Here is a 23,146-nt window from a genome sequence, read left to right on the forward strand (position 1 = left end):
CCTGCCCTGTAAAACCATTTCAGCTCCTTACAGAGGATTTCTTTTTTTTTTTTTTTTTTTTTTTTTTTTTTTTTTAACGTTTATTTATTTTTGAGACAGAGAGACAGAGAGACAGAGCAAGAGCGGGGGAGGGGCAGAGAGAGAGGGAGACACAGAATCGGAAACAGGCTCCAGGCTCTGAGCTGTCAGCACAGGACCTGACGCGGGGCTCGAACTCACGGGCCGCGAGATCGTGACCTGGCTGAAGTCGGACGCTTAACCGACTGAGCCACCCAGGCGCCCCCAGAGGATTTCTAAAAGATACATATTTCTTTCCTTGGACTTGTTGCAGAAAATCCCAAGGGGCAAGAAAAAAGAGTTGGGCATAAAGCTTTTTCTTCAGACAGTTAATTCAGCAGAAATTTGGGAGCCTGAGAAGCTAGGGTTTCCCAAAGGGCACCTCACAACCACCTCGCCTCAATGTGCACATTTCAGGGGAAATTCAAAGGGAATGTCTGTGCATTTCAGTAAAGACAGAAGAAAATGTAAATTCCCCTGCTCTTCTAGGTAAGTTTGAGAAACACACTCCTGGCATTCCGCAGGATGCATATAGAAAGGGCTGTGGGAAAGTGACATTTTGTCAATTTCACTCTATTTGAAACACACAGTGGAGTCAGTCAGCTGCTCACAGGAATCCTAAATAGCTCAATAAAAGTAACAGGAACCTACAGGTTTCTGATACTTTTAAGAACTGCCTATAAGCTCTTTTTGTTGTTATTTTAAAGATTCTCCTGTTAAATATATCATGAGAATTTAAGACTTGCCTTTTCAAAAAATTTTAAAGCAAACCATTTGGAAGCTGGTTGTGATTTGTGGAAAAGCTGCAGATAGATAGTAGAGTTCTCTCACACCCCCTGCCCAGTCTCTCAGGTGGTAACATCTTACATTTCTTTGGTATGTTCATTCCGTTAAAGCTTGGATATTGATACTCATATCGATCAGGCCCATTTTTATTCAGATTTCCTTAGTTTTTACCTAATGTCCTTTTTTGTTTCTAGGATCCCATCCGGGACACCCCATTATAGTTATCTGTCATGTCTCTTACAGGCTCCTGTAGACCGTGACAGTTTCTAAGACTCCTAGTTTCGGATGCCCTTGGCAGTTCTGAGGAGCAGCGGTTAGGGATTTTGCAGGGAGTCTCTTGGCTAGGATCTGATATGTTTCCTCATCAGACTGAGGTTACCGGTTTGTAGGAAGACCCCAGAAATGCCATTCCCGTCATGTCAAGGGTATACGCTAACCGCATGACCTATCAATGTCGATGCTGACCTTGGTGACCTGGCTCGGGTGGTGCTTTCCAGACTTCTCCACCGCAGCTGCCCCCCCTTCCGTGCCCTATCCCTTGGAAGTGAGTCAGTCCACATTCAAGTGGGGGAGGGGGAGGCTAGGATTCAAATTTTTATAATTTTTCAAACTTTATGATATTAAAACGTACTTTATAAAAATTGACTCTTGTAAGTAAAGATCTGCTTGCTAAAATGAACACTACTCTATCTGACAGGAGTCGTTTTGTAGGTATACACTGCATCTAAGACAGTCAGAAATAGATGTCCCATTATCATTGTGCCTCTATCAAGCTGGTGGGTTTTTCTCTGAAATAAAGCAAATCCAGTCATTAACTCTTCTGCCCGGATCATGGGTGGCAAATACCTGGCATCCCCCCCATGCAGATAGTGATAATTGATAATGGCTCATAAAATGCTGATACAGCTCTACACATAATAACACAGAAGGAAGATCATCCGGAGCAAGTTCCACAGACACAGCAATAGAAGGTTCCATTTACATAAACGTATTTGCATCAGAAAAAGCCTACAAGGATAAAGAGGAAACTGTTCATGGTGATTGTCTCTTAGAGACTGACTGGGCTGATTTTACTCCTTTTTCTTTGGCTTCTTGACTATATTTTCCTGTAATGATCGTATAACACTGATGTGCCGTGGAAGAATTCTAGGCCAAATTCTTGGCAATCTTAGTATTTTCCCCCAAAGTAAGAGGACATGTTTCTGTACCCGCGTAAAACAATGTCCCGATGGCTCCAACACTTGGCTGCTTTCCACTCCAAAGTCTCCAAAGAGACCCAGCTTTATCTCTCTGGTTTCAGCTTTCTTTACCTAAAAATGATGCAGGCTGCCTTCTAGAGCTATTCTTGACTAGAGAAGACAAGTGTGGTCTGAACTACGGAAGAGAACAGTCAGAACTCTTGAGGAACTCTGCTGGTGTGCAATTTCCTAAAAGGACAAGACTCAGTTGGCATGCGGGGACCCACAGCACCATCCCACAGCTCCACTCCAGCCCTGCTAGGGACAGCCCATGGCTGACCAGCGGCTCCAAGTGCCCAGGAGGTCCAGAAGGACGCGAAGCCAGCCACCGTGCAGCAACAGAAGCTCGAGTATCCAAACAGACTCGTACAACTAGAATCCCTGTCCAAGGGGCCTTTCCTCGCCACCTGCTTCCCAAATGGAAAACTCACAGAAGACGGAAGTCGTGATGTCACGGGGGCTTCCACGAGGATAACAGGAGCGTGGCAGGCTGCACCCATTTTTCTTCATGGGCATCACCAGCAACAGTGAGGATCCTTAGGCAGCACTCCCTACTCTTGCTTCAATCCCCGCTCTCCTTTAAAAAGCTGTTTCACTCAAGGGGGCGCCCGGGCGGCTCAGTTGGTTAAGCGGTTAAGTGTCTGCCTTCAGCTCAGGTCATGAATCTCATGGTTTGCGAGTTCGAGCCCTGCATCGGGCCCTGTGTTGACAGCTCAGAGCCTGGAGCCTGTTTCAGATTCTGTGTTTCTCTCTCTCTCTCTGCCCCTCCCCCATTCACGCTCGGTCTCCCACCCCGCCCCCAAAAAACAAATAAATCATTAAAAATTTTAAATGGCAGGCTTTTCAAGAGCAGGTATCATATCACCAATTCCTAAGGACCTCTTCACCTCATCTAGAAGGAAACACCGTAGGAGAGAACCCACTTTTAAAAAGATAAAAATAAAAAAAAATAAATAAATAAAGCTGTTTCCCTCGAGGCTACAGACAGATTTGCCCTAACAAGTGATGTTGGTCCACAGCTTGCTGCAGGCTAGCCACTCCCCTGCGTAAAGCCTTCTGCAGGGCTGTTACCGAGCCCGTCCAGGGACTGTGTGTCACAGGAGCGCCCCTTGGCATAAAGGGCAGCCATCCCACATCACCCACCAAGGAAAGGGTAAGCTGCATCCTTAAGACTCTGTACTTGAAGCCTTCCCCAGTGATTAGGGGCCGTTCAATTCTTTTGAAAATGCAATTTCACACAGAGCAATGGAGAGTGGAGAAAAAGAAAAGGCGGTCCCGGAAAGGCGATCCCTGAACACCTGCTTCCAAAGAGGAAAACTGATGGGGCGCCAGGGTGGCTCAGTCGGTTAAGCGTCTGACTATGGCTCAGGTCATGATCTCGCAGTCCTTGAGTTTGAGCCCCGCGTCGGGCTCTGTGCTGACAACTCAGAGCCTGGAGCCTGTTTCAGATTCTGTGTCTCCCTCTCTCTCTGCCCCTCCCCTATTCACGCTCTGTCTCTCTCTGTCTCAAAAATAAATAAACGTTAAAAAAAAAAAAAAAAAAAAAAAAAAAAAAGAGGAAAAATGAGCGAAGGAGAAAGAGAAAAAAGAAAAGAAGCTCCTTCCCTGTGAACACACTCTTCTCTGGGCCAGGCTGCCAGGGGGGGCCTCTATCTGTAGGTTCCTGCCACGTGGGGTTTGTTTGCAGGTCTGAGTCTAGAGGCTGAAGCCAGGGTGCCAGCCTGCTCCCTGCCTCCAGTCCCGCACCACGGAGGCCACAGCCCACAGACTGTGGCCCGTCTCCAGTCCTTCAAGGCTCTGCAGAGGGACCCGCTGGGGTGCCAGCGGCAGATGCTGTGGTAGCCAATTTCATCCTGAGACACACAGGCCCACAGGGGAAGAGCTAAATATAGAACAAAGTAGCAGAGATCACGGCTGCAGGGCAAGAGCAGCCGGGGCCGGCTTGGTCAACGGCACCTTCCTCAACCCAGAATCCAGAATCGAGGAACACAGGACAAAGCCATCTCAGGGATCACTGCCCCATGCCCTCATTTGCAGAGGTGCTAGATTTCACCTGCCTGGCTCATTCACAGATCCCCAGGGCAGCCTGGAACCAGACCCAGCCCGACGCCTGGGACCCCCAAGGCTTCTGTCTGCGTCCACGTACGACTCACCCACGGCAGGGGGGGGGGGGTCTGCCCTCAAGTTCTCTGGAGCTTATTTTGAATTTCACTTTCAAAGCTAACAAATTTGCTGATGTTCTTTCCAACTCCCTGGAAAATCCTAAGTAGCAGCTTAGAAAAAAGCGGAAGAAGTACAACCACTCACAGACACTCTTTAAAACTACCAGGAAGTGACAATTGAGAGTTCAAGGGGAAAAAAAAAAAAAAAAAAAAACCTACAAAAAGCAGTCGAGAGAACTAACAGAACCCAGCACCGAAAACCAGCTCTGGGAACAGACCTAAGGTCATTAATGGTGGTGACCTTGCCTCAGAAAGCATCCACCCCTCATTCCATGTACACGTCTATGTATACTTAATACACAAGAACACATATGCCCCAAGTACACACGGGATGCTGGCCCTCAGTATTTGCATAAATACACAGGTACGCATTCACGGACACGTACAGGACTTTCACGTTCTGACGCTTTGGAGGGTGAGCCATGAACTATTAACGAAACTCACCTAAGCCAAAATGACTCACTGCCTGAAGATTTCAGGGCCTCATAATTCTAAGAGGCTATTTTGTTGCTGGCATCGACAGCCATGGCTTCGTCAATGAAAAGAATCTTAATTAGGGAGCCTGTTTCTTCCCGGCCTCCCTTTCCAAAAATAACTAGTTCCCACCTGGAGGCCATCTTTGAACAGCATTTTGTAAAGCGCTGTGCCTGGATGAACACAGTCACGAGGGCCCGGCATTCTTTCATACAGCGCAGACTAAAAAGGAAGCCCAAGTTTCTCTGGGTTCTACCAGAAGCCAGGACTGAGACGGGAGCAGGGAAACACACGTGGGGAGCCAAGGCCCGCTGAGAGAACTATTCGAGCCTCATTACGTCATCAGTTTGAAAACAGAAAGATAACTCAAACATGTGACCAGTGGTAAGGCAAGGGCCTATTGAGCTAAACCGCTTATCCAACATCATGATCATTCTATCACTGACATGATTTCATATCAGGATTCTGGGTCATTGGTTAAACCTGAATTCATGCAAAACTGAGGGAAAACCATTATGAACGTAACAACTGCCATCTATCCAGCAAGCAAATTCTTTAAAGCCTGTAGCCCACGGAGAAAAGTATTAAACGACGCTCCAGGGACTGACGTGGATGGAGTGACCTCCCGAGGTCTGAGGCACACCCCAACTCACCACCAAAAAGAACCAACTGGCGTCAAAGAGCGCACGCAAACATTTCTGAAGACAGAAACCGATCCAACATAAACCGATCCGACAACTATCCACATCCGTGGCAGAATGGTTTATTCACCAAGAAGATAGACAGTGGAGAAGCTTCTCCAGACTGGCTGCTGGGTCCACTGAAAACAGAAAAAGACAACCCTGAAAAGCACACTGTCCAAGGGGCGCCTGGGTGGCTCAATCAGTTACGCATCTGACTCTTGATCTCAGGGTCTTGAGTTCAAGCCTCACTTGGGCTGCGCCCTAGGAGTGAAGCCTACTTTTAAAAAAAGGAGGGAAAAGAAAGAAAGAAAGAAAGAAAGAAAGAAAGAAAGAAAGAGAAAGAAAGAGAGAAAGAAAGAAAGAGAGAAAGAAAGAAAGAAAGAAAGAAAGAAAGAAAGAAAGAAAGAAAGAGAAAGAAAGAGAGAAAGAAAGAAAGAGAGAAAGAAAGAAAGAAAGAAAGAAAGAAAGAAAGAAAGAAAGAAAGAAAGAAAGAAAAAGTATGCTATCCTATATAAGAAAGGGGCAAAAGTGGAAAGCAGTGAGATGCCCTGAGTGTTTTTATTGAGCCTGCGGCTGCCATATGTATATGGGACCTGTTTCTCTGTAGGTGTCTCAAACCAAGCAGATTTCATGTCCCTGGAATAACTAAGGATACTTATATAAAGGCTGAGGACTCAACTATAGGACTTCTGAGGAATATGGCCTTCAAGCCCGAAAATCTAAACAAAAGTAAATTATTTCACATAGGATGAAAGAATTTCTAAAATCACAATACCAAAGAATTGTTTGTATCTTAACCTTGAAGGCCACTTACAGAGCTGCGGGAAAACTATCTGTCGTGCTAATTTATACATGCTTTCAGCAAAGATTTGCTTAACACTTCCAATGCACACAACAGTGCAGCAGGAGCTGTGAAGACACAGAAGTGGAAAGACGAAACAGAGGGGGTACCCAAAAAGCACAGAAAAGACTAGAGGGGGAAAACACCCGACAGAATGATCCACCGTAAACAGGAGGAGAGCTCATTCAGAGGAAGAAGGGAGGGATAAAGGTTAACCCATGGAAGAGGTCTTAAAAGGGGGGTAAATCTAGAGGCACCTGTGTGGCTCAGTCTGTTTGGCATCTGACTCTTGATTTTGGCTCAGGTCATGATCTCAGGGTTCGTGAGTTCAAGCCCCATGTGGGGCTCTGTGCTGTCAGCACAGAGCCTGCTTGGGATTCTCTCTCTCTCTCTCTCTCTCTCTCTCTCTCTCTCTGTGCCCCTCCCCCACTCACATGTTCTGTCTCTTTCTCTCTCTCAAATAAATAAATAAACTTTTTAAAACATGGGGGTGCCTGAGTGGCTCAGTTGGTCAAGTGTCCAACTCGTGTTTTTGGCTCACGTTACGATCTCACGGTTCGTGAGTCTGAGCCTTGCATTGGGCTCTGCGCTGATGGGTCAGAACCTGCCTGGGATTCTCTCTTTCTCCCTCTCTCTCTCTGCCCCTCCCCTGCCCATGCTCTATCTCTCTCAAAAGAAATAAATAAATAACATTTAAAAAAGGGGTAAATCTAGAGCAGGTCTGACATCTGTGATGCTCACAAATTGGCGAAGGCAGAGAGACAGAGGTGGTCATTCCACACTGGAGATCACCGATCAGCAAAGGCAGGAAGAGGGGTTCCTGAGGAAGTGGTTAGTCTGGAAGCGACGGAGGGTCCAGTGAACCACGGCCTCGGACTCCCCGGTGAAGGGGCTCCGGCCCAAAGCGACATGCAAAAACCAGTCTGGGATACACGCACACACACCCAGGACGCTCCCTTACCTTTCCCGTAGAAGAACTTGCGGTAATAATAGGCCCCAAGGTCAATGTGCTCTATGATGTAGCGCTTCACTTTCTCCCGGTGGATGGGCTGGTTCTCCCTCGGCACTTCCAGGACCGACACACCGGCGTTCGTGCAGTGGGAGCTCAGAGAGGACTCGAAGGAGCAGCCTTCCCCGGAGCTGAACGAAGACGAGCTGGCCCTGGAAAGGGCGATCCTCCTGTCGCCTTCCCCGCCAGTCTCGTTCCGAAAGTAAGGACAACTCAGGACGAGCTCGTTGCTTTTCCCGTCTCCCTCGTCAGCATCCAGGTTCTCCTTGGAGTTGAGGTCCTCCTTGCTCCCCAGAGGGGACTCGCAGTTGCCCGTCTGGCCTGCCGGCATCTGAGTCTGGGATGCCGCGGAGGCCCCGGTGGTGATGTTTTTCCGCTTCCCCACGTTGGCCCTCGTAGCCATGGCTTCGTTGATATTAAACAAAATGCTCTGGACGTCATAATGTGCAAAACACCGCTGACAATTCCAAGGGCGGACGCCCCGCTCCAGGCGACCATCTTCCGGGTCACACGTGAACTTGAACGTTTCATGTTCACTTTTAACAGTTCGCAGCTTCCGGAAGAGGGACGTCTCCACCGACTCCGACTTTAACCTCCGTTTGAAAGGTTTGTCCCTGTCTCTCCCCATGAGGAGGGCACTGTCCATGTAGTCTAATCCTGAGATGCGGACAAATTCTCCCCTGGATATCTGTGCTGCCGCGTGGAGGCTGGGAGAGATTGCAGGATCGCAGGGGAAACACTCAGGGAACCCAAAAGGGGCCATCGCTTTGTGGTCGTAATTCTCTACTCGGTACCCTCTGAGCATAGCAAAGAAGTTCTCGCCAGATAAGCCCTGCCGGTCAATGGAAGACGTGCTCCCGTACTCTCGGTGGAGGGCGGCCCCGGTGTTGGGGTTCACTGCATTTTGGTCTAAGACATCTTCAGCATCGATGTCACTGATGGTGACATCGCTGTTGCTTCTCTGTCTTATGGGGTGCAGCCCTCTTTGAGGAGAGTGAACAAAGATGTCCCCAATGGTGTACTTCGCCTCCACAAAGTCTAGATCGAGCTTCTCTTCTTGCTGACCGTCGCTCTGGTCGCTTTGCCCGTTGTGCGTGATGGATGTGACACTTTCGTAACTGGTCTGAGACCGGCTTTCCCACAGCGCCTTGCAGGTCAGCTCCTTGGAGCAGTCTTTCTTGGGAGGCCACTCACACACTCTTGCTCTCACACCCATCTTGGGCACGGCTGGGGTGCCATTAGCCGGAGCACCGCTCTCGGTGGAATTCGAGGCATTTAAAGAGGTGGCAGGGCCCATGTTGCCATTAATGGCTTTAAATTTTCGAGCAAAATAATCATCCGACTGCATGATTCTGGGAGGATCCTTGAATTTGGAAGAGGCCCTGCCAAGCTTGTGCTTCTCTTCTTGGGACTGCCTTGGGTCGCTCATGTCTGCCGAGGCAAGAAGCTCCAAGGCTCACCAGCAAGACTGAGGTGAAACTAATTACATTGTCATTTACGATGCGACCGTAAACGCAGATATAAAGGCTTCTTCTACAGCTGCACTTTCTCCTTTTAACCGAAAGCAAACAACATCCTCAGAGTATGGTTTTTCCAAAACCAGCTTGCTTCTCAGATGTTGAACTAATTTTGTATGCCTCTGTCCTTTTCAGGAGCATTCCTTAAGACATCTGGCCTGGAGTATTTCCTTCACCTGAATTAAAACACAGAAAGCAGCCATTAGCAATTTTTGTCGCTCAAGTTCAATGTGTTCTACATAGGGTATCGGTCCTTCTCTCCAATTTCTGCCCATCCCCAGATCTCCCAAACGGTCATGAAGTTTCAAGTCTCTGTTGCTCATACTGCTCCTTCTCTCTGGAACATTCTGCCTTCTCGCACTACTTGGCTGGCTGGCACTTATATGCAGAATCGAGCAGTACCCTTTCCGAGAAACTTTGCCTCGGCCCACATCTGCCAAAGGGTGCTTCCTTTGTGTTCCCACAGCACCCGTGTCTACACTTATGGGAACAGATCTCTTTATACTCCTACTGGCTGGTTTATCGACCAGTCTCCTCCACCAGCTAACTTCAAGCTCCTCTCAGCCAGGAACACGCCCTTCATCTCTGTACCAACATTATCTGTTAATGTGGCCTGGCTTAAATGAGGTAGACAAAACATTTCCATTAGTTATAAAGAGTAACACAATGGCCACGTAATTTTTTGAGTATCATTATACTTCCTTTCAAAACATGTAAACTCAAAATGTCCAGCAGCACAAGGATCAATACCAGGCGTTCTCAATGTATTTTTAGAATGCGGTCTTGCAATCAAGTAAGAACCCACCGAGATTCCTGGTGAAGTGGGAGGGAGCCTTTAAGAACTGGCTATCCAGGGGTGCCTGGGTGGCTCAGTCGGTTGAGCGTCTGACTTCCGCTCAGGTCATGATCTCGCGGTCTGTGAGTTCCAGCCCCGCGTCAGGCTCTGTGCTGACAGCTCGGAGCCTGGAGCCTGCTTCGGGTTCTGTGTCTCCCTCTCTCTCTGCCCCTCCCCTGTTCATGCTCTGTCTCTCTCTCTCTCAAAAATCAATAAAAAACATTAAAAAAAAAAAAAAAAAAGAACTGACTATCTGAACGAGTGTTTCTTTTTTTTTTTTTAATGTTTATTTATTTTTGAGAGAGACAAAACATGAGCGGGGGGTGGGGGGGGGGGTGGGGGTGGGGGCAGCGAGAGAGGGAGACACAGATCCAAAGCAGACTCCCAGCTCTGAGCTGTCAGCACAGGGCCCGAAGCGGGGCTCAAACACACAGCCGTGCGATTAAGACCCGAGCCGAAGTCGGCCACTTAGCCAACTGAGCCACCCAGGCATCCCACGAGTGTTAACTTTCTAGTTTATTATGCCACTAGCAATCCGATAAATGTGCAGGGTAAAATAAAAGCACAGAGATACAACACACCTTTGTGCACCTTTGTGGTTAATAGAAACTTGACTTTTTTTTTTTTTTAAGTTTATTCATTTATTTTTGAGAGAGAGTGTGAGCATAAGCAGGGAGGGGCAGAGACAGACAGGAGACACAGAATCCGAAGCAAGCTCCAGGCTCCGAGCTGTTAGCGCAGAGACTGACACGGGGCTCGGACCCACAAACTGTGAGATCAGGACCTGAGTCGAAGTCAGATGCTCAACCGACTGAGCCAACCAGGTGCCCTGACACTTGAATTTTAATCAACTTTTACTTTTAATTACAGATCACCGTTTCAATGTATTCTATCTCTATTTAGACAAAAATATCTTCCAGGTATCATTATGTCCCCAACGGATGGAAGCCTTCCTTGTTGACATAAGAATATACGAATGGCTCTAATTCTTCTGAAAATAATGATGGTGATGAAGGTATAATATCGCGGATTTCCCTCAGTCCTCATCAAAGCACGAAAAAGAAACACAAATATTTGTTAGAAAGTATTAAAATTCCAAACAGCTGAGCAGTACTAGAACTCTTTCCAATGGGTTCTTTTTTTGTAAGTAATCTCTACATCAAAGTGGAGCTTGAACTCACCACCCTGAGATCAAGGGTCACGTGCTCCACCGACAGAACCAGCCAGGTGCCCCTCCGATGGGTTCTTAATGGCTTTGAGATGAACATGTGGTAGTCTTTTGGAATATCTGATATTTTCTTATCATGGCAACTTGCCTTCCCCTCATCGGGGGGGAAAAAAAATGGGACTGGGAATGATAAGATGCTGTCTATTCCCAGGGCAACTTCATAACTGAGGAAACAGAATGATGTTTTAGGCTGTGGTAAACAAAGGGAGAGCGAACAATCAGATGCTTCGGTGAACCAAACAGACTGGTGTCGGTCCGTGGTTCTCCGAAAGAGAAGAGACAGGTCTGCATCTTCTCTATTTCACTTGGAATTATTGTGTTTAAAAGGATCACGGGCGATTCTGAATGACAGTTATTTCCTGTACAATTGAGGCTATTACAGAATGCTTTCCTGGAAACTGAAAAAAATGACAACTGAGATATGAAAGAAAACAACTTGTTGCCTACAGTCTCGCTGCTGAAATGGTATTTGATTTACTAGACCGGCTTCTACATGATCTCTAAATTCTATCGACAATTCTGCTGCTTATAGAACCCAATGAATTTGAAGGCTTACAAATGATTTCTAATGGCTGGTACAGAGATATGTGAATTCTCAACAGACATTCATATGACACTCATTTGCAAGTATATACTATTAATTACATACTAATTAGTTGTGTATAAAGAAGGAAGAACCATGCCCAGCGAAACCACCACACTGTACTTTGAAAAAATATAATCAGCAGCTAAGCACCACCACCTTAAAATATTAGAACCAAATGCCCTCAAAGAAACCAGGAAAGAAGGAATGAATAAAGATAAAAGCTGAAACTAATGGAATGAGGGAAAAACAAGGTAGAAAAGGGACAAATCCAAACGGTAGTTTTTTTTTAAAGAGAAAGAAAACAGATCTACTCCTTCCAAAGCCTGAAAAAGGCAAAGAGAGAAAGAACAATATTATACAAGTCTGGACATGGGAAAGGAAACATGACCACATATACAGGAGATTAAAATAAATATTAAGCATAAGAAGAATTATACCACAAGCAACTGTAAAGCAACAACTTTGAACACAGAGGAAACTAATGATTTCCTGGCAAACCACAAATTCCCCAAACTGAGAATGGAAAATGTAAAGGCTGATTCTTGCTGAAGACAACAGAAACGTAACCAATCGCTACATAAAAATACGACCAGTGTACCCATGAGATGCAAGGAGCCATTTTAACCATTTTAAAACTCCTTTATCCTCCCATTTATGAGACCAAACGCTATTTAAAAAATTTAGGAAGTATCCCAGTCTTTCTTTTCCATGTCATGGCACGTGCTGAAAATACCAATGTTCACACAGCACATGGCAGTCAAAGCAGGAAGCACTCAAGATTTGGGCGCAGGTAGGACTCTGGCCCAAGCCCGCCACGCCTCAAGCTGAGCAAACCAGCACCTCCCCATACGGGGAACCCACTCCCTACACTTCTGGGGGCAGCCCTGGGGTTAAGTCATCTGCCGGGAGATTTGTGAGACACAGAAACCTAGCAAGGACAACACATTCACTGAATAATTACTTCCAGAAAAACAGACCATAAAATAGTCAGCGGTCTATTCTGAGCATTTATACCCTTTTACATTTCTAAATGTATCATTGTTTATAACAGAATTTAAAGATACAAAATCTTCATCCCGTAGATCTCCCATAGAAATGGAAGACAATACACTGTAAAAAATTAGATTATTTTTACTTTGTATTATTTAAAATTTTTTTTAATGTTTATTTTTTTTTACAGAGAGAGAGAGAGAGAGACAGAGTGCAGGTGGGGAAGGCACAGAGAGAGAGGGAGACACAGAATCCGAAGCAGGCTCCAGGCTCTGAGCTGTCAGCACAGAGCCTGATGCGGGTTTCAAACCCACAAGCTGTGAGATCGTGTCCTGAGCCAAAGCCAGATGCTCAACAAACTGAGCCACCCAGGTACCCCAAGATTATTTTTAAACATAAGAGATAGAAACAATTAAAGACAGATGACTTTGTGTTGAATTTTAGTATTACGCTGGTCAGAAAGCAAAAAAGAACAGCAAACTGAGAGCACACAAAACTCTTCCCCAAAGAAATCTTCTGAGACCATTGCTTCAGTTACGGTTTTTAAATTTTTGATGTGTGAAAACATCAGCCGTAGCAGACAGCTAGTGGCTCGTCCTGGCTAGGACCTATTATTCCCTTTCCTTCTCCTGAATCCCATTGGGGAACCTTACCTCTAAAATCAGTTTATCCTGGGGGCCTAACTCCACCCCTGACATGTGACACAGATCTGACCAATGAAAGTGCTGCATTCTCCTGCCTTCAGGGATTGGTCCAGGGATGAGCTAATGACAGCCCTGCCCTGCCCGGAAGAGTGAGTGACCCCCACCCCCCGCCAGCATGGGGCTAGGAGTCTTAGCAGGGCTCAGGGGGTGTAACATACACATGGAGCTGCGGGGCTCACTAGCTGGTGTGACCACGCTGAGGCTGAGCCTCAGGAGGGAAAGAAGGAATCCTAAGGATAGAGGTCTTGACTCCCAACTAGACCTGGCACCAGGTCTAGTGGTGTTTTGTTTTGTTTTGTTTTGTTTTTTGTTTATTCTGTTTGAGTTAGGGCTTTGTGTAGTCCAGATCAACTTTAAAGGCTCTAAGAGACCATATTAATACTCAGTGAAAGACCGAAGACAGCAAATTCAATAACCAAAATACTTTGTACTGTGTTGCACATCACCTGGTCCATGAAGAAATGAATTGAAAGTTCAATTCAGAAAGTACAATTCAGAATTGTAGTTCTTTTTTTTTTTTAATTTTTTTTTTTTTTTAACATTTATTTATTTTTGGGACAGAGGGAGACAGAGCATGAACAGGGGAGGGGCAGAGAGAGAGGGAGACACAGAATCGGAAGCAGGCTCCAGGCTCTGAGCCATCAGCCCAGAGCCCGACGCGGGGCTCGAACTCATGGACCATGAGATCGTGACCTGAGCTGAAGTCGGATGCTTAACCGGCTGAGCCACCCAGGCGCCCCCAGAATTGTAGTTCTGGCACTTGGATCCAGAATCAAGACCAGCGCCTCTTGGGCAAGATCCTGCTCTCATGTAAATATACGCCCTTCAACGCATGTCACGTGTGCCGCTAACAACCCAAAGTGTTCAAAGCCAAAAAATTCCTGACGTGGTAGCTGATTACTAAAGTTGAAGCAGGGCTACAGCAGCTCCCTTCCTGGCCCCCCATCCTTCTAGCCACATTTTCCAGCTTGCCGTAGCTCCCCAAAGTCAACCTACTGACAGAATCCTAGACAGCGCCTTCCTTTTACAAGGACTACTAAATAGGACTAAACAAAGTATGATACACAGCACCTTCTTTTAAAAAGTATTCCTAGGCGAATTATTTTTACTACCGCGGTAAAAGCAAGACCCCTCAGAACAATCACAGGACTTGTTTGCAAGTGAGATAAGCTAGAAATATTAACATCATGCAATTAAAACCGGTATTACAGCACATGGGGAAGAATTAAAATCAAGGTCTTTGAAAAGCAGATATTAACAAGGAACGGTACAGGCTCCACACAGGGAGAAATGCAAAAAACAACAACAATGGAGGGGATGAAAATCTAAAGTGTGAGCTGGAATGACCTCTGGAATCATCCAGAACCTAGCAGGGAGGCTCTGGCTGGGAGGGAGACACAGACATGCACACGTGCGCACGCGCGCGCACACACACACAACAGCCCCACACCAGTGAATCGTGTTCGCCCTGCAGGGCCGTGGATGACGAGCTGGGCGTCTGGAGCAGCATGTCTGGCACAGAAGGCCCTTCTGTCATCTTTCATTATCTTTACGTTGTTTGCAAGTTCTAACTTTCCGCCTTTGCCTGTTAGCCCGCAGCACTGAGCTAAGTTTTTGAAAGACCGAAATTTGCACTCTTAGTGGCACGTACGTGAATGTAACGGAAGTCCTGCAGACATCTGTCCCCAGATTTATTCTTTGTACTGACCAAGTATCTGTATAGCCTCTGTGCTCACACCCACTGTGAATCGCAAGTGCAAGGTGGCGTGCCCGACCGGTGTTGCTGGACATCACAATGGCAGAAGAGACAGGAAAAGGATGGCACCTTAGAGAAGAGCCTGCAGAAATCAGGGGACTGTGATCGGCCCCCACACAAGGCACAGAGCTCACAATAATTACAGGTGCGCATCGCTACCGAAGAAAATACAATCCCCCAAGCACAGAACTGTGTTTAAATGAAGTCCTTTCGGGTTTCCAGTGAGTCTGGGAGGCTGATATGAAAAGCCTGGGACTATTATCCAGCTCAGTCCTGTTCCCCGCCCCACCCCTCCGCCCCGTTTCCTCCCCCATCTGCACAGCTGCCGTGGGAAAGACCTTGATCTCTTCACACTTCCAGCCCCAACCTCTCGGCAAATACCGCAGTTTCTTACTTCTCAGGGGAAAAATAAAGCCAATCTAAATAGTTCGCTGGACTTTTGTCATCACTTAACAGACCTGCCGACTCCTGAACCTGTCCCTCCGTGTGAGCCCCTGGCGGACAATCATTTAAGACTTACCAGCTTTCTTAAGATAAAAATCCAAACTGTGCCTGACAAGTCTCTTCCTGATCTGTCCTGCTCAGGCTGCAGCCTCATTGTCTCGGGGTCCTCCCTCCTTGTCCTCTGTGCTGTGGCCCAGACATGCTGAGTGCCTTTCCAGCCTTCAACCTGTCCACCCCTGCATCTGAGCTGTCCCTGGAAACGGAGCGTCAGCTGCCTGGGCCGAGCTGACATCCTCATCACTCTCATCCCTGACTGGGTGTCTCTGCGACACGCTCCCTTGGTGTCCTCTCTTTCCCAGACACCCCCCCCCCCCACCCTTGCTTCAACCTCCTCGCCTCAAGGCCCTAGGGCTGGGTCTGTTCCATTCACCACTTAACCTGCCGCGCCGGGGAACGGTTTCTAGCGTGTGGCAGTTATTCAATAAATATTATTAAATAAATGAATAAATTACTAAAGCCCTGTGTTAGACAGTAACCTTTTATGAGATAAAGCGTTTAGCATTTAAATGGAGAGTTCTTACGCTTACAGAATATACCGCAATCATGAAAGTTTAATAATTTTGCAGAAACATTTATGACAGAAACTCAGATAAATATGGAGAGCAGGCCGCTGTTTGTGCCAAGGCAGGCCCAGATCCTTCCCAGAACAGGTTACCTTGAACATAAGAGTCAACAGCTAGTCTGCTCTGGAAAGAGCTTCCCGCCACCCGCCACTGTACTGGCCACACAAGGTGGGTATAGACAATGTCTTCGAACGGTATGGAAGGAAATCATGCCATAATAAAGCCATATGAACCTAAGAGCCCCCACGTCACTTTTACGACACAGCGGTGCGTCTGCTCCTGTCCAGTCCTAGAATGACTGGGTCATTCTAACAGATGGTAAAAAAACTGATATGAGAGTTAAAAAAAAAGTTTTTTTTAACGTTTATTCATCTTTGAGAGACAGAGACAGAGCATGAGCGGGGAAGGGGCAGAGAGAGGGAGACACAGAATCCGAAGCAGGCTCCAGGCTCCGAACTGTCAGCACAGAGCCCGACGCGGGGCTTGAACTCACGAGCTGTGAGATGATGACCTGAGCTGAAGTCAGACGCTCAACCGACTGAGCCACCCAGGCACCCCTGGCATGAGAGTTTTAAACTGGCAAGTGCAGAGTTCTCAAACAAAAAAGGCCATGGTATTTTTTCCATGAAAGACAGAAGTGCTGTTTCATCAGATATTAGGAAGGCGGAAAATAAAACAGACCCCCCCCTCTATGGGCATATTATGGGCATCGCCATTGTCATTTGTCCCCCTCTTGCCTTCGTAAATGAAGACAGTACTTAAGAGGATCTTCAAACATGCTATTTTGCTTACCCCACGGCAAAATGAACTCACATTGCCAACCTGGTATGGCTACAAAAAACCGAACATCAAAAAAAAACGGAAGTCATCTAGTTCCCTCTTTAGGCCGTAACGGAGAGAATGGACTAATAATCCGCACTGAGGTCTGCTGAGCTGCATGGATGCCCATCTCTCCAGGTAACCCCCTAAACCTGGACAACTGACCACGTGCCAAGACCGGAGATGGTACAGAGCCCATCTCTGAACGATCACTAATTAAAATTTCTACATTTTTCGTCCTTTCTTTGAGCTGAGCTCTGATGTCAAGGGCACTGCCCCTCCTTCACTGTTTCCAACGATTCCTACATTTCATCAAAGTCTACGGCTCTTGTTCCCCACTAAAAATGGGAAGTTGTCAGCAGCACTCTGTGAGCAACTTAAAAAAAAATCCACATGCGAACCGGTGTGACCTCACAGGCGGGAGGGTGGCGTCCGGTGAGGACGGGGCTAGCTGGGCAAGGCAGCAACCCACAACTTAAGGAGAAACTGAAGGATTTTACAGCTTGAAGGCATAATCTGTTCTCATGCTAATGGTCTTGGCAATAATTTGTAAAGGATAGAACAGAGAAATGGAGAAAATGTGATATTTAAGCATAATTGTCTTTAGATAGGATGTTTTTCAAAGTTTTCCATGAGACATCAGTGAGTCTTTAAGACCAATATTACAGTTATAATTGAGCCACTTATCAGGATTGCAGCTGTAGCAAATGGATTGAAAACCACAAAACACACAAATTATGAGCCTCATTCAAGGAAAAAAACGGTTAAAATTATATGGCAGACTTATAATAAAAGTCTAACTACTGTAAAAAATGCCTATTTTTCATACTCGTATTCCATCAGCTCTAATACGAACATATATAATTGGGCAGGGACTAAATGGAGGGACACACTGTCCCAACTTGTACCCTCCCTGTGACCAGGATGGCAGCACAGGAGCTGAGGCATGCTCGCACTAAAGTCTGAAACGCATTCGCCATAAAATCCCCAAGTTCAGGTACCTTCAGCCTAGTATTGAGTGAAGCTATGGCTAAACAGCTATGAAACAATCCATGAACTCAAATGCCTATCAGAGCAGACCCCTAAACTCCAGGAAATGAGACAATGTGATAAATGGGCTGTTATTAATAATGGTCATAAATGGATATCCGAAGTTCAGTCATCAGACTTTTGACTGCCAAGATTTTGGTAGATCGGGACATGAAAATTAGTTCTTAGGTATTTTTCTTGAACCAAACAATGGGGTGGAACCACAGATAAATATTCTGGGCCATGAAAACTTTAAAAAGAGCAAAAGTCTCTCTCCTCTTTGAGGTTTTGTGACAAAGGGGTAACCTAAGATTTGTGAGGAGCATAAAATCTTCTCCTGGTCTAATGCTCACATCGATGCTAGACAACTTTTTGAAGTGTTCTGTGCTGTTATTTAGAAAAACTCTCACATGATGCACTCAGAAAAGCTGATCCCCTTGGTGTAGTTAAGGAGTTTTTCATCAGAGTAAAACAGAGACCCCAGTAAAAAGCCTAAAGGACTCGGCTTCCACTAGAACCCTATGTCCTGAGTCTATCCTGAGTTATAATCCATGGTGAGTAAAAGGGACAAATGAAAGGTTTATGCTCTCACGTAACTTTTTTTCCCTTCCTTTTATTTGTTTATTTCTGAGAGAGAGACAGGGAGAGAGCCCCAAGTAGGGGAGGGGCAGAGAGAAAATGAGTGAGAGAGAGAGAGAGAGAGAAAGGAAGGGAGAGTCCCAAGCAGGCTCCACGCTGTCACTGCACAGCCCAACTTGGGGCTTGAACTCACAAAACCGTGAGATCATGACCTGAGCTGAAATTAAGAGTCAGACACTCATGGCACCTGGGTGGCCCAGTTACTTACACGTCCGACTTCGGCTCAGGGCGTGATCTCACGGTCCGTGAGTTCAAGCCCCGCCTTGGGCTCTGTGCTGACAGCCCGGAGCTTGGAGTCTGCTTCGGATTCTGTGTCCCCCTCCTCTCTCTGCCCCTCCTCCACTCATGCTCTGTCTCACTCTGTCGCTCAAAAATAAATAAATGTTCCAAAAAAATTAAAAAAAAAAAAAAGAGTCAGACGCTCAACTGCACCACCTGGGTGCCCCTTGTGTGGCTTTCTAAGTGAAGAGGCTGGGCACTCCATCAGAGTAGGGTCTGATCCACTTGTTCATGCTTGTACCCCCGGCCTCTAGAGTTGGCACTCACGATGAACTCACATCCATCCATCTACATTGAAATGGCCGTGAACCAAAGTCCCCCAAAGTACTGAGTCGACGTATCATCCCGACACATTCATGGAACACCATGATTCTTGCTTCTCTCTCTTTTTGGTTTCCTCTCTGGATCCTCCACTGGTCTTCCTTAAATGCTGACAATCCTCAGAGTTTATACAGTCCACACCCAACCCGAGGCCTGTCTGCAACCTTCCGGATGTTTCCCAATCTGTGCACACCTTGCCGTCTCAACTGCCCCCGCCACAGGTCGAACTGCTCTCTTCTTTTTCCTCGGTTAGCATAAAATCCTTCAACAGTCTCCCATTTTCATCATGGTAAGGCCTGACTGCCTTAAAGTAAGACAGGTCACGCAGGATCGGGTCCGCCAGGAGCTGCCCAGCCCCATCTTCAGTGGCTGGAGCTCCACACGCCATGTCTGCCCTGCATTTTCTCACGCAAAGGGCTCTGCGCAGGCTTCCTCCCCCGCCCACAGACCGTCGAGACTCTCCTTCCCTCTACCTTGCTACTTACAACACATTGCGCCACTCCATGGACACGACCTACGTACTTGTCACTAACCTCCCCTCGGCTCTCAGCACTGGGCACTCGGCAAATACCCAGGATCTACCGCGTGCGACCTGAGATCATGGCAAAGTGACACCTTCTCTCCGAGCCTCAGTTTCCCACCTGTAAAATGGGAAGGATTTTTACCTATTTCAAAGGATTACTCGAAAGATTCAATGAAACGTAGATGCACAGCGCTTATCCCGTGTACCCTACATGGAAAGTTCTAGAATTATTAGCCCACAAAACTGATGTGCGTATGAATAAATATTTATTAACTGATGGACTTAAATTGAGCAATTAAAATGAGTAAGATACATAACTATCCCCCAGGAACACAACAGGAACACAAAGCAGTAACTGACCTGCGGTAGTTAAGCTGATTCTCCCAGAGGCAAACAGAAGCTTCTAGAAGGTGAAGAAAATGCCCAAAACAATCTCCAGTCAGGTGCTGCCCTCTTTCCAGCTAGAACTTCCATTTGAAATTATTTAAGGGAACGCTATTAAATTAGAATGAGATTATTTGGCACTTTTTAACTTTCGGGGTGTCGATAAAAACCAGGAATCAATTCTCGGTAGTAAGCTTTTCCCCTATCCAGTCAGCCAGCTAATGTCAAAGGAGAAAAAACAAAGAGCCATTTTGTTAAATGGAACATTTTGATCATGGAATTTTGTTCCAAGGAGACACGAGAACAGCTGTGGGTATTGACTGTTTTCCATTAAATCTTTTAAATCAGAAAGAGATAAAACGAGATAGCCCTGTACCTCCTTCCCTCAGGAGGTTATTAGTTAATACATTTTTTCAGCGATGTGGCCCCTGAATTACAGATGACACAGTAGGAAATCGGACGTTCCGATTAATAATTTAAGCTGAGGCATTTCTGTCATAGGAAAACACAACAAAAGAAAAACAGAATTTCAACCTAGTGCCAACTGATTTAGACTGTTCTTCTGTTATTCTCACTTAAAAAAAAAATCACAGAAAATAATCTATTCTATTCTTTAAATAAAGGTTTAGGGACACTGGGGTCACAAAGAAGGGAACAGGAACATTTGATAAGAAAAACCTGGTAGGCTAGAGCCTTCAGAAAAGACTATTTGCGAGCTGTCCTGTTGTGTTTCTCACACAGAACCAATCCACTCCCTCTGTTATTTTCCACTGAATCCATAGTGAAAACTCTTGCAGAGCAAAGGTCTGTCTGCCTCACCTTGCTCCCCAAAACTCCAATCAATCAATACTATTGAAAACTGAACTGAACACACAAACTGGCTACCCTCAATGCGTTCTCTGTAAAAAGGCATCAAGTAAACCACAAAGCCATCAAACCTGAAGATCCTTCCTTTCGACGGAGCATGAAGGGTATGGAAAAGAAAACCCCACCAACCCATACAACAGTCTAGTATTTTATTTTTCAGGAATAGCCACGTTTAAGGAACACACAACAAACACCATTCACTCCTCACACGCTCAGAGCTACCTTCCCATCCTTCTCAAGTTTATTTGAATTACAGGATACTGAGTTTCGCTGAACAGCTTCGCGAGGTTTATTATCTGATACAAAAAAGCCTTTGTTACTCCAGTAAATAAACGCATTCAGTTCTACTCGGCACCGTACTGGATGCTGGGGGACTGCTGGGGAGCAGTAACAATGAATGACAGAGCGTCCTAATCCTCAAGAAGCTGAGCGGGGCACGATACGCACATGCATAATAAGTAACAGAAGAAATGAGTTAAAAGGATAGGGCAGCCCTTCTGACTAGCGTGTTATCCAAGTTATCCACATGCATGGGCATCCACAATGCCCTCCGTGCCGGTGAGGGTCTGGGGAGCGGATGTCCTCATGTGCTGCGGACGGCACCTCCCCCCCCCAATGCCAATAAACACAGTCGTTTGACTCCGTATTTCCACATCTGAAAAATCTACCCAAGAAATGAGAGCTGTGGGGCAACACTTAGAGAGCAAGACATTCACTCTTTCTACCTACAAGAGTGAAAAACGTGGAACAGTCGTTAACAGCCGGTGGCGAGGGGTTAACTATGCCTCATATGGTAAATATCATACACTGGAATACGGTACGCAGCCCGAAAAAGTTCTTTGTGTATGTGTGATGTTGGAATTTACAACACAGGTTTATGTGAAAGGATCCAAAAATAAAACCTGATGTTTAAACCATATACGCAAAAGTACTGCAAAGAGGGGGCGGCAGGGTGGCTCAGCCGGTTAAGCATCCGACTCGATTTTGGCTCTGGTCATGATCTCCCTCGAGGTTCGTGGGCTTGAGCCCCACGTTGGGCTCTGTGCTGACAGTGTGGAGCCTGCTTGGGATTCTCTCTCTCCCTCTCTCTCTCTCTGCTTCCCCCCACTCTCTTCTCCCTCTCAAAATAAATAAACTTAAAAAAAAAAAGCACTGTGAAGAAACAACCCTGCCTTATGACAGTGGCTACCTATTACAGACAGGCTTTATGCAAGCTTTTATAGCCTTCTTCTTGGTATTTTTCTAAAGTGTCCAAATGAAATAACTATGTATGAGAAACATGTAAATCCACATGCTTATAAACTTTAAATTCAATAAACAGGAAAATATTTTTTAAAAACGCCTGTAGGGGCACCTGGGTGGCTCAGTCGGTGAAGCGTCTGACTCCCGGTTTCAGCTCAGGTCACGATCTCATGGCTTCGTGGGTTCGAGCCCCACGCCGGGCTCCGCACTGATGGCGTGGAGCCCGCTTGGGACTCTCTCTCTCCCTCCCTCTCTGTCTGCTCCTCCCCCACTTACGCTGTCTCTGTCTCTCTTACAATAAATAAATAAACTTAAAAAAATTCATAAGTAAAATGCCTATAAAACCGACGCGGGCTACGTTACACAGAGCACATTACTCGTTTTTGTACAATGAGATGGCCATTATCTTCCTCCTCTTGATCTAAGTCCCAAGACACCTAAGATGGTAAGATACACGGAGGCAGGTATTCGTGTTAGATAAGCATTACCTATTGCTGATTGCCTTGGCTATACGGTTTTCTTTTATAGCACGTATTCGCAAAAATATCGCCCTTTATTCCCACGCACTGGAACACCACTTTGGTTAGAACAGTGATACCCTTGCACTGGCGTGTATTTTCAGATGCCCCCACGCCCGGTGTGAGCCTGGGTGCCCTGCCGGGCAGTGGTGCACGGAGAGCTCGGAATGAAGGCTGTGTCTCCCTCTGCGGTCGTGATTAACTGTGGGCCTTTCAGCCACCCACGCACCCACGGAAACTCAGTTTCATCTGCGCGACAGGGACTACGTCTGCACAGGGCACGGCAGACGGGTCTCGCGGGACGGAATGAGAAAGCATGCGTCAGCGTTCTGAGGACTTTTAACAGCACACAAATGCAAACTAGGAGTATTATTCCCACCTGATAAATAAGCAGGAGGAAGCGCGAATGGGTTAAGTGGTTTGTTCCTGTCTCTAGCGTCCTTCGCTAGCGATCCTGCCATCTCGCCGAGGAACGACACTTGTTCCCACTTAGGACCGAAGATCGGAAGCCTAGCGAGCGAGGTTAAGCAGG

General features: G+C 46.5%; 1 protein-coding gene across 8 annotated transcripts in view; it reads right to left on the reverse strand.

The window, feature by feature from the left end:
- Positions 1-23,146, reverse strand: part of SIPA1L2 (signal induced proliferation associated 1 like 2) — a 225,088-nt gene that overhangs the window by 100,427 nt on the left and 101,515 nt on the right. For all 8 annotated transcript variants that reach the window (XM_058696155.1, XM_058696156.1, XM_058696160.1 and 5 more), the window contains one exon: positions 7,263-9,003. In XM_058696155.1, the coding sequence (XP_058552138.1) occupies positions 7,263-8,739 (1,477 nt within the window). In that variant the 5' untranslated portion in view covers positions 8,740-9,003. The remainder of the gene's footprint in view (positions 1-7,262; positions 9,004-23,146) is intronic.

The sequence above is a fragment of the Neofelis nebulosa genome, chromosome 13 (assembly GCF_028018385.1).
Source record: "Neofelis nebulosa isolate mNeoNeb1 chromosome 13, mNeoNeb1.pri, whole genome shotgun sequence".
NCBI lineage: Eukaryota > Metazoa > Chordata > Mammalia > Carnivora > Felidae > Neofelis > Neofelis nebulosa.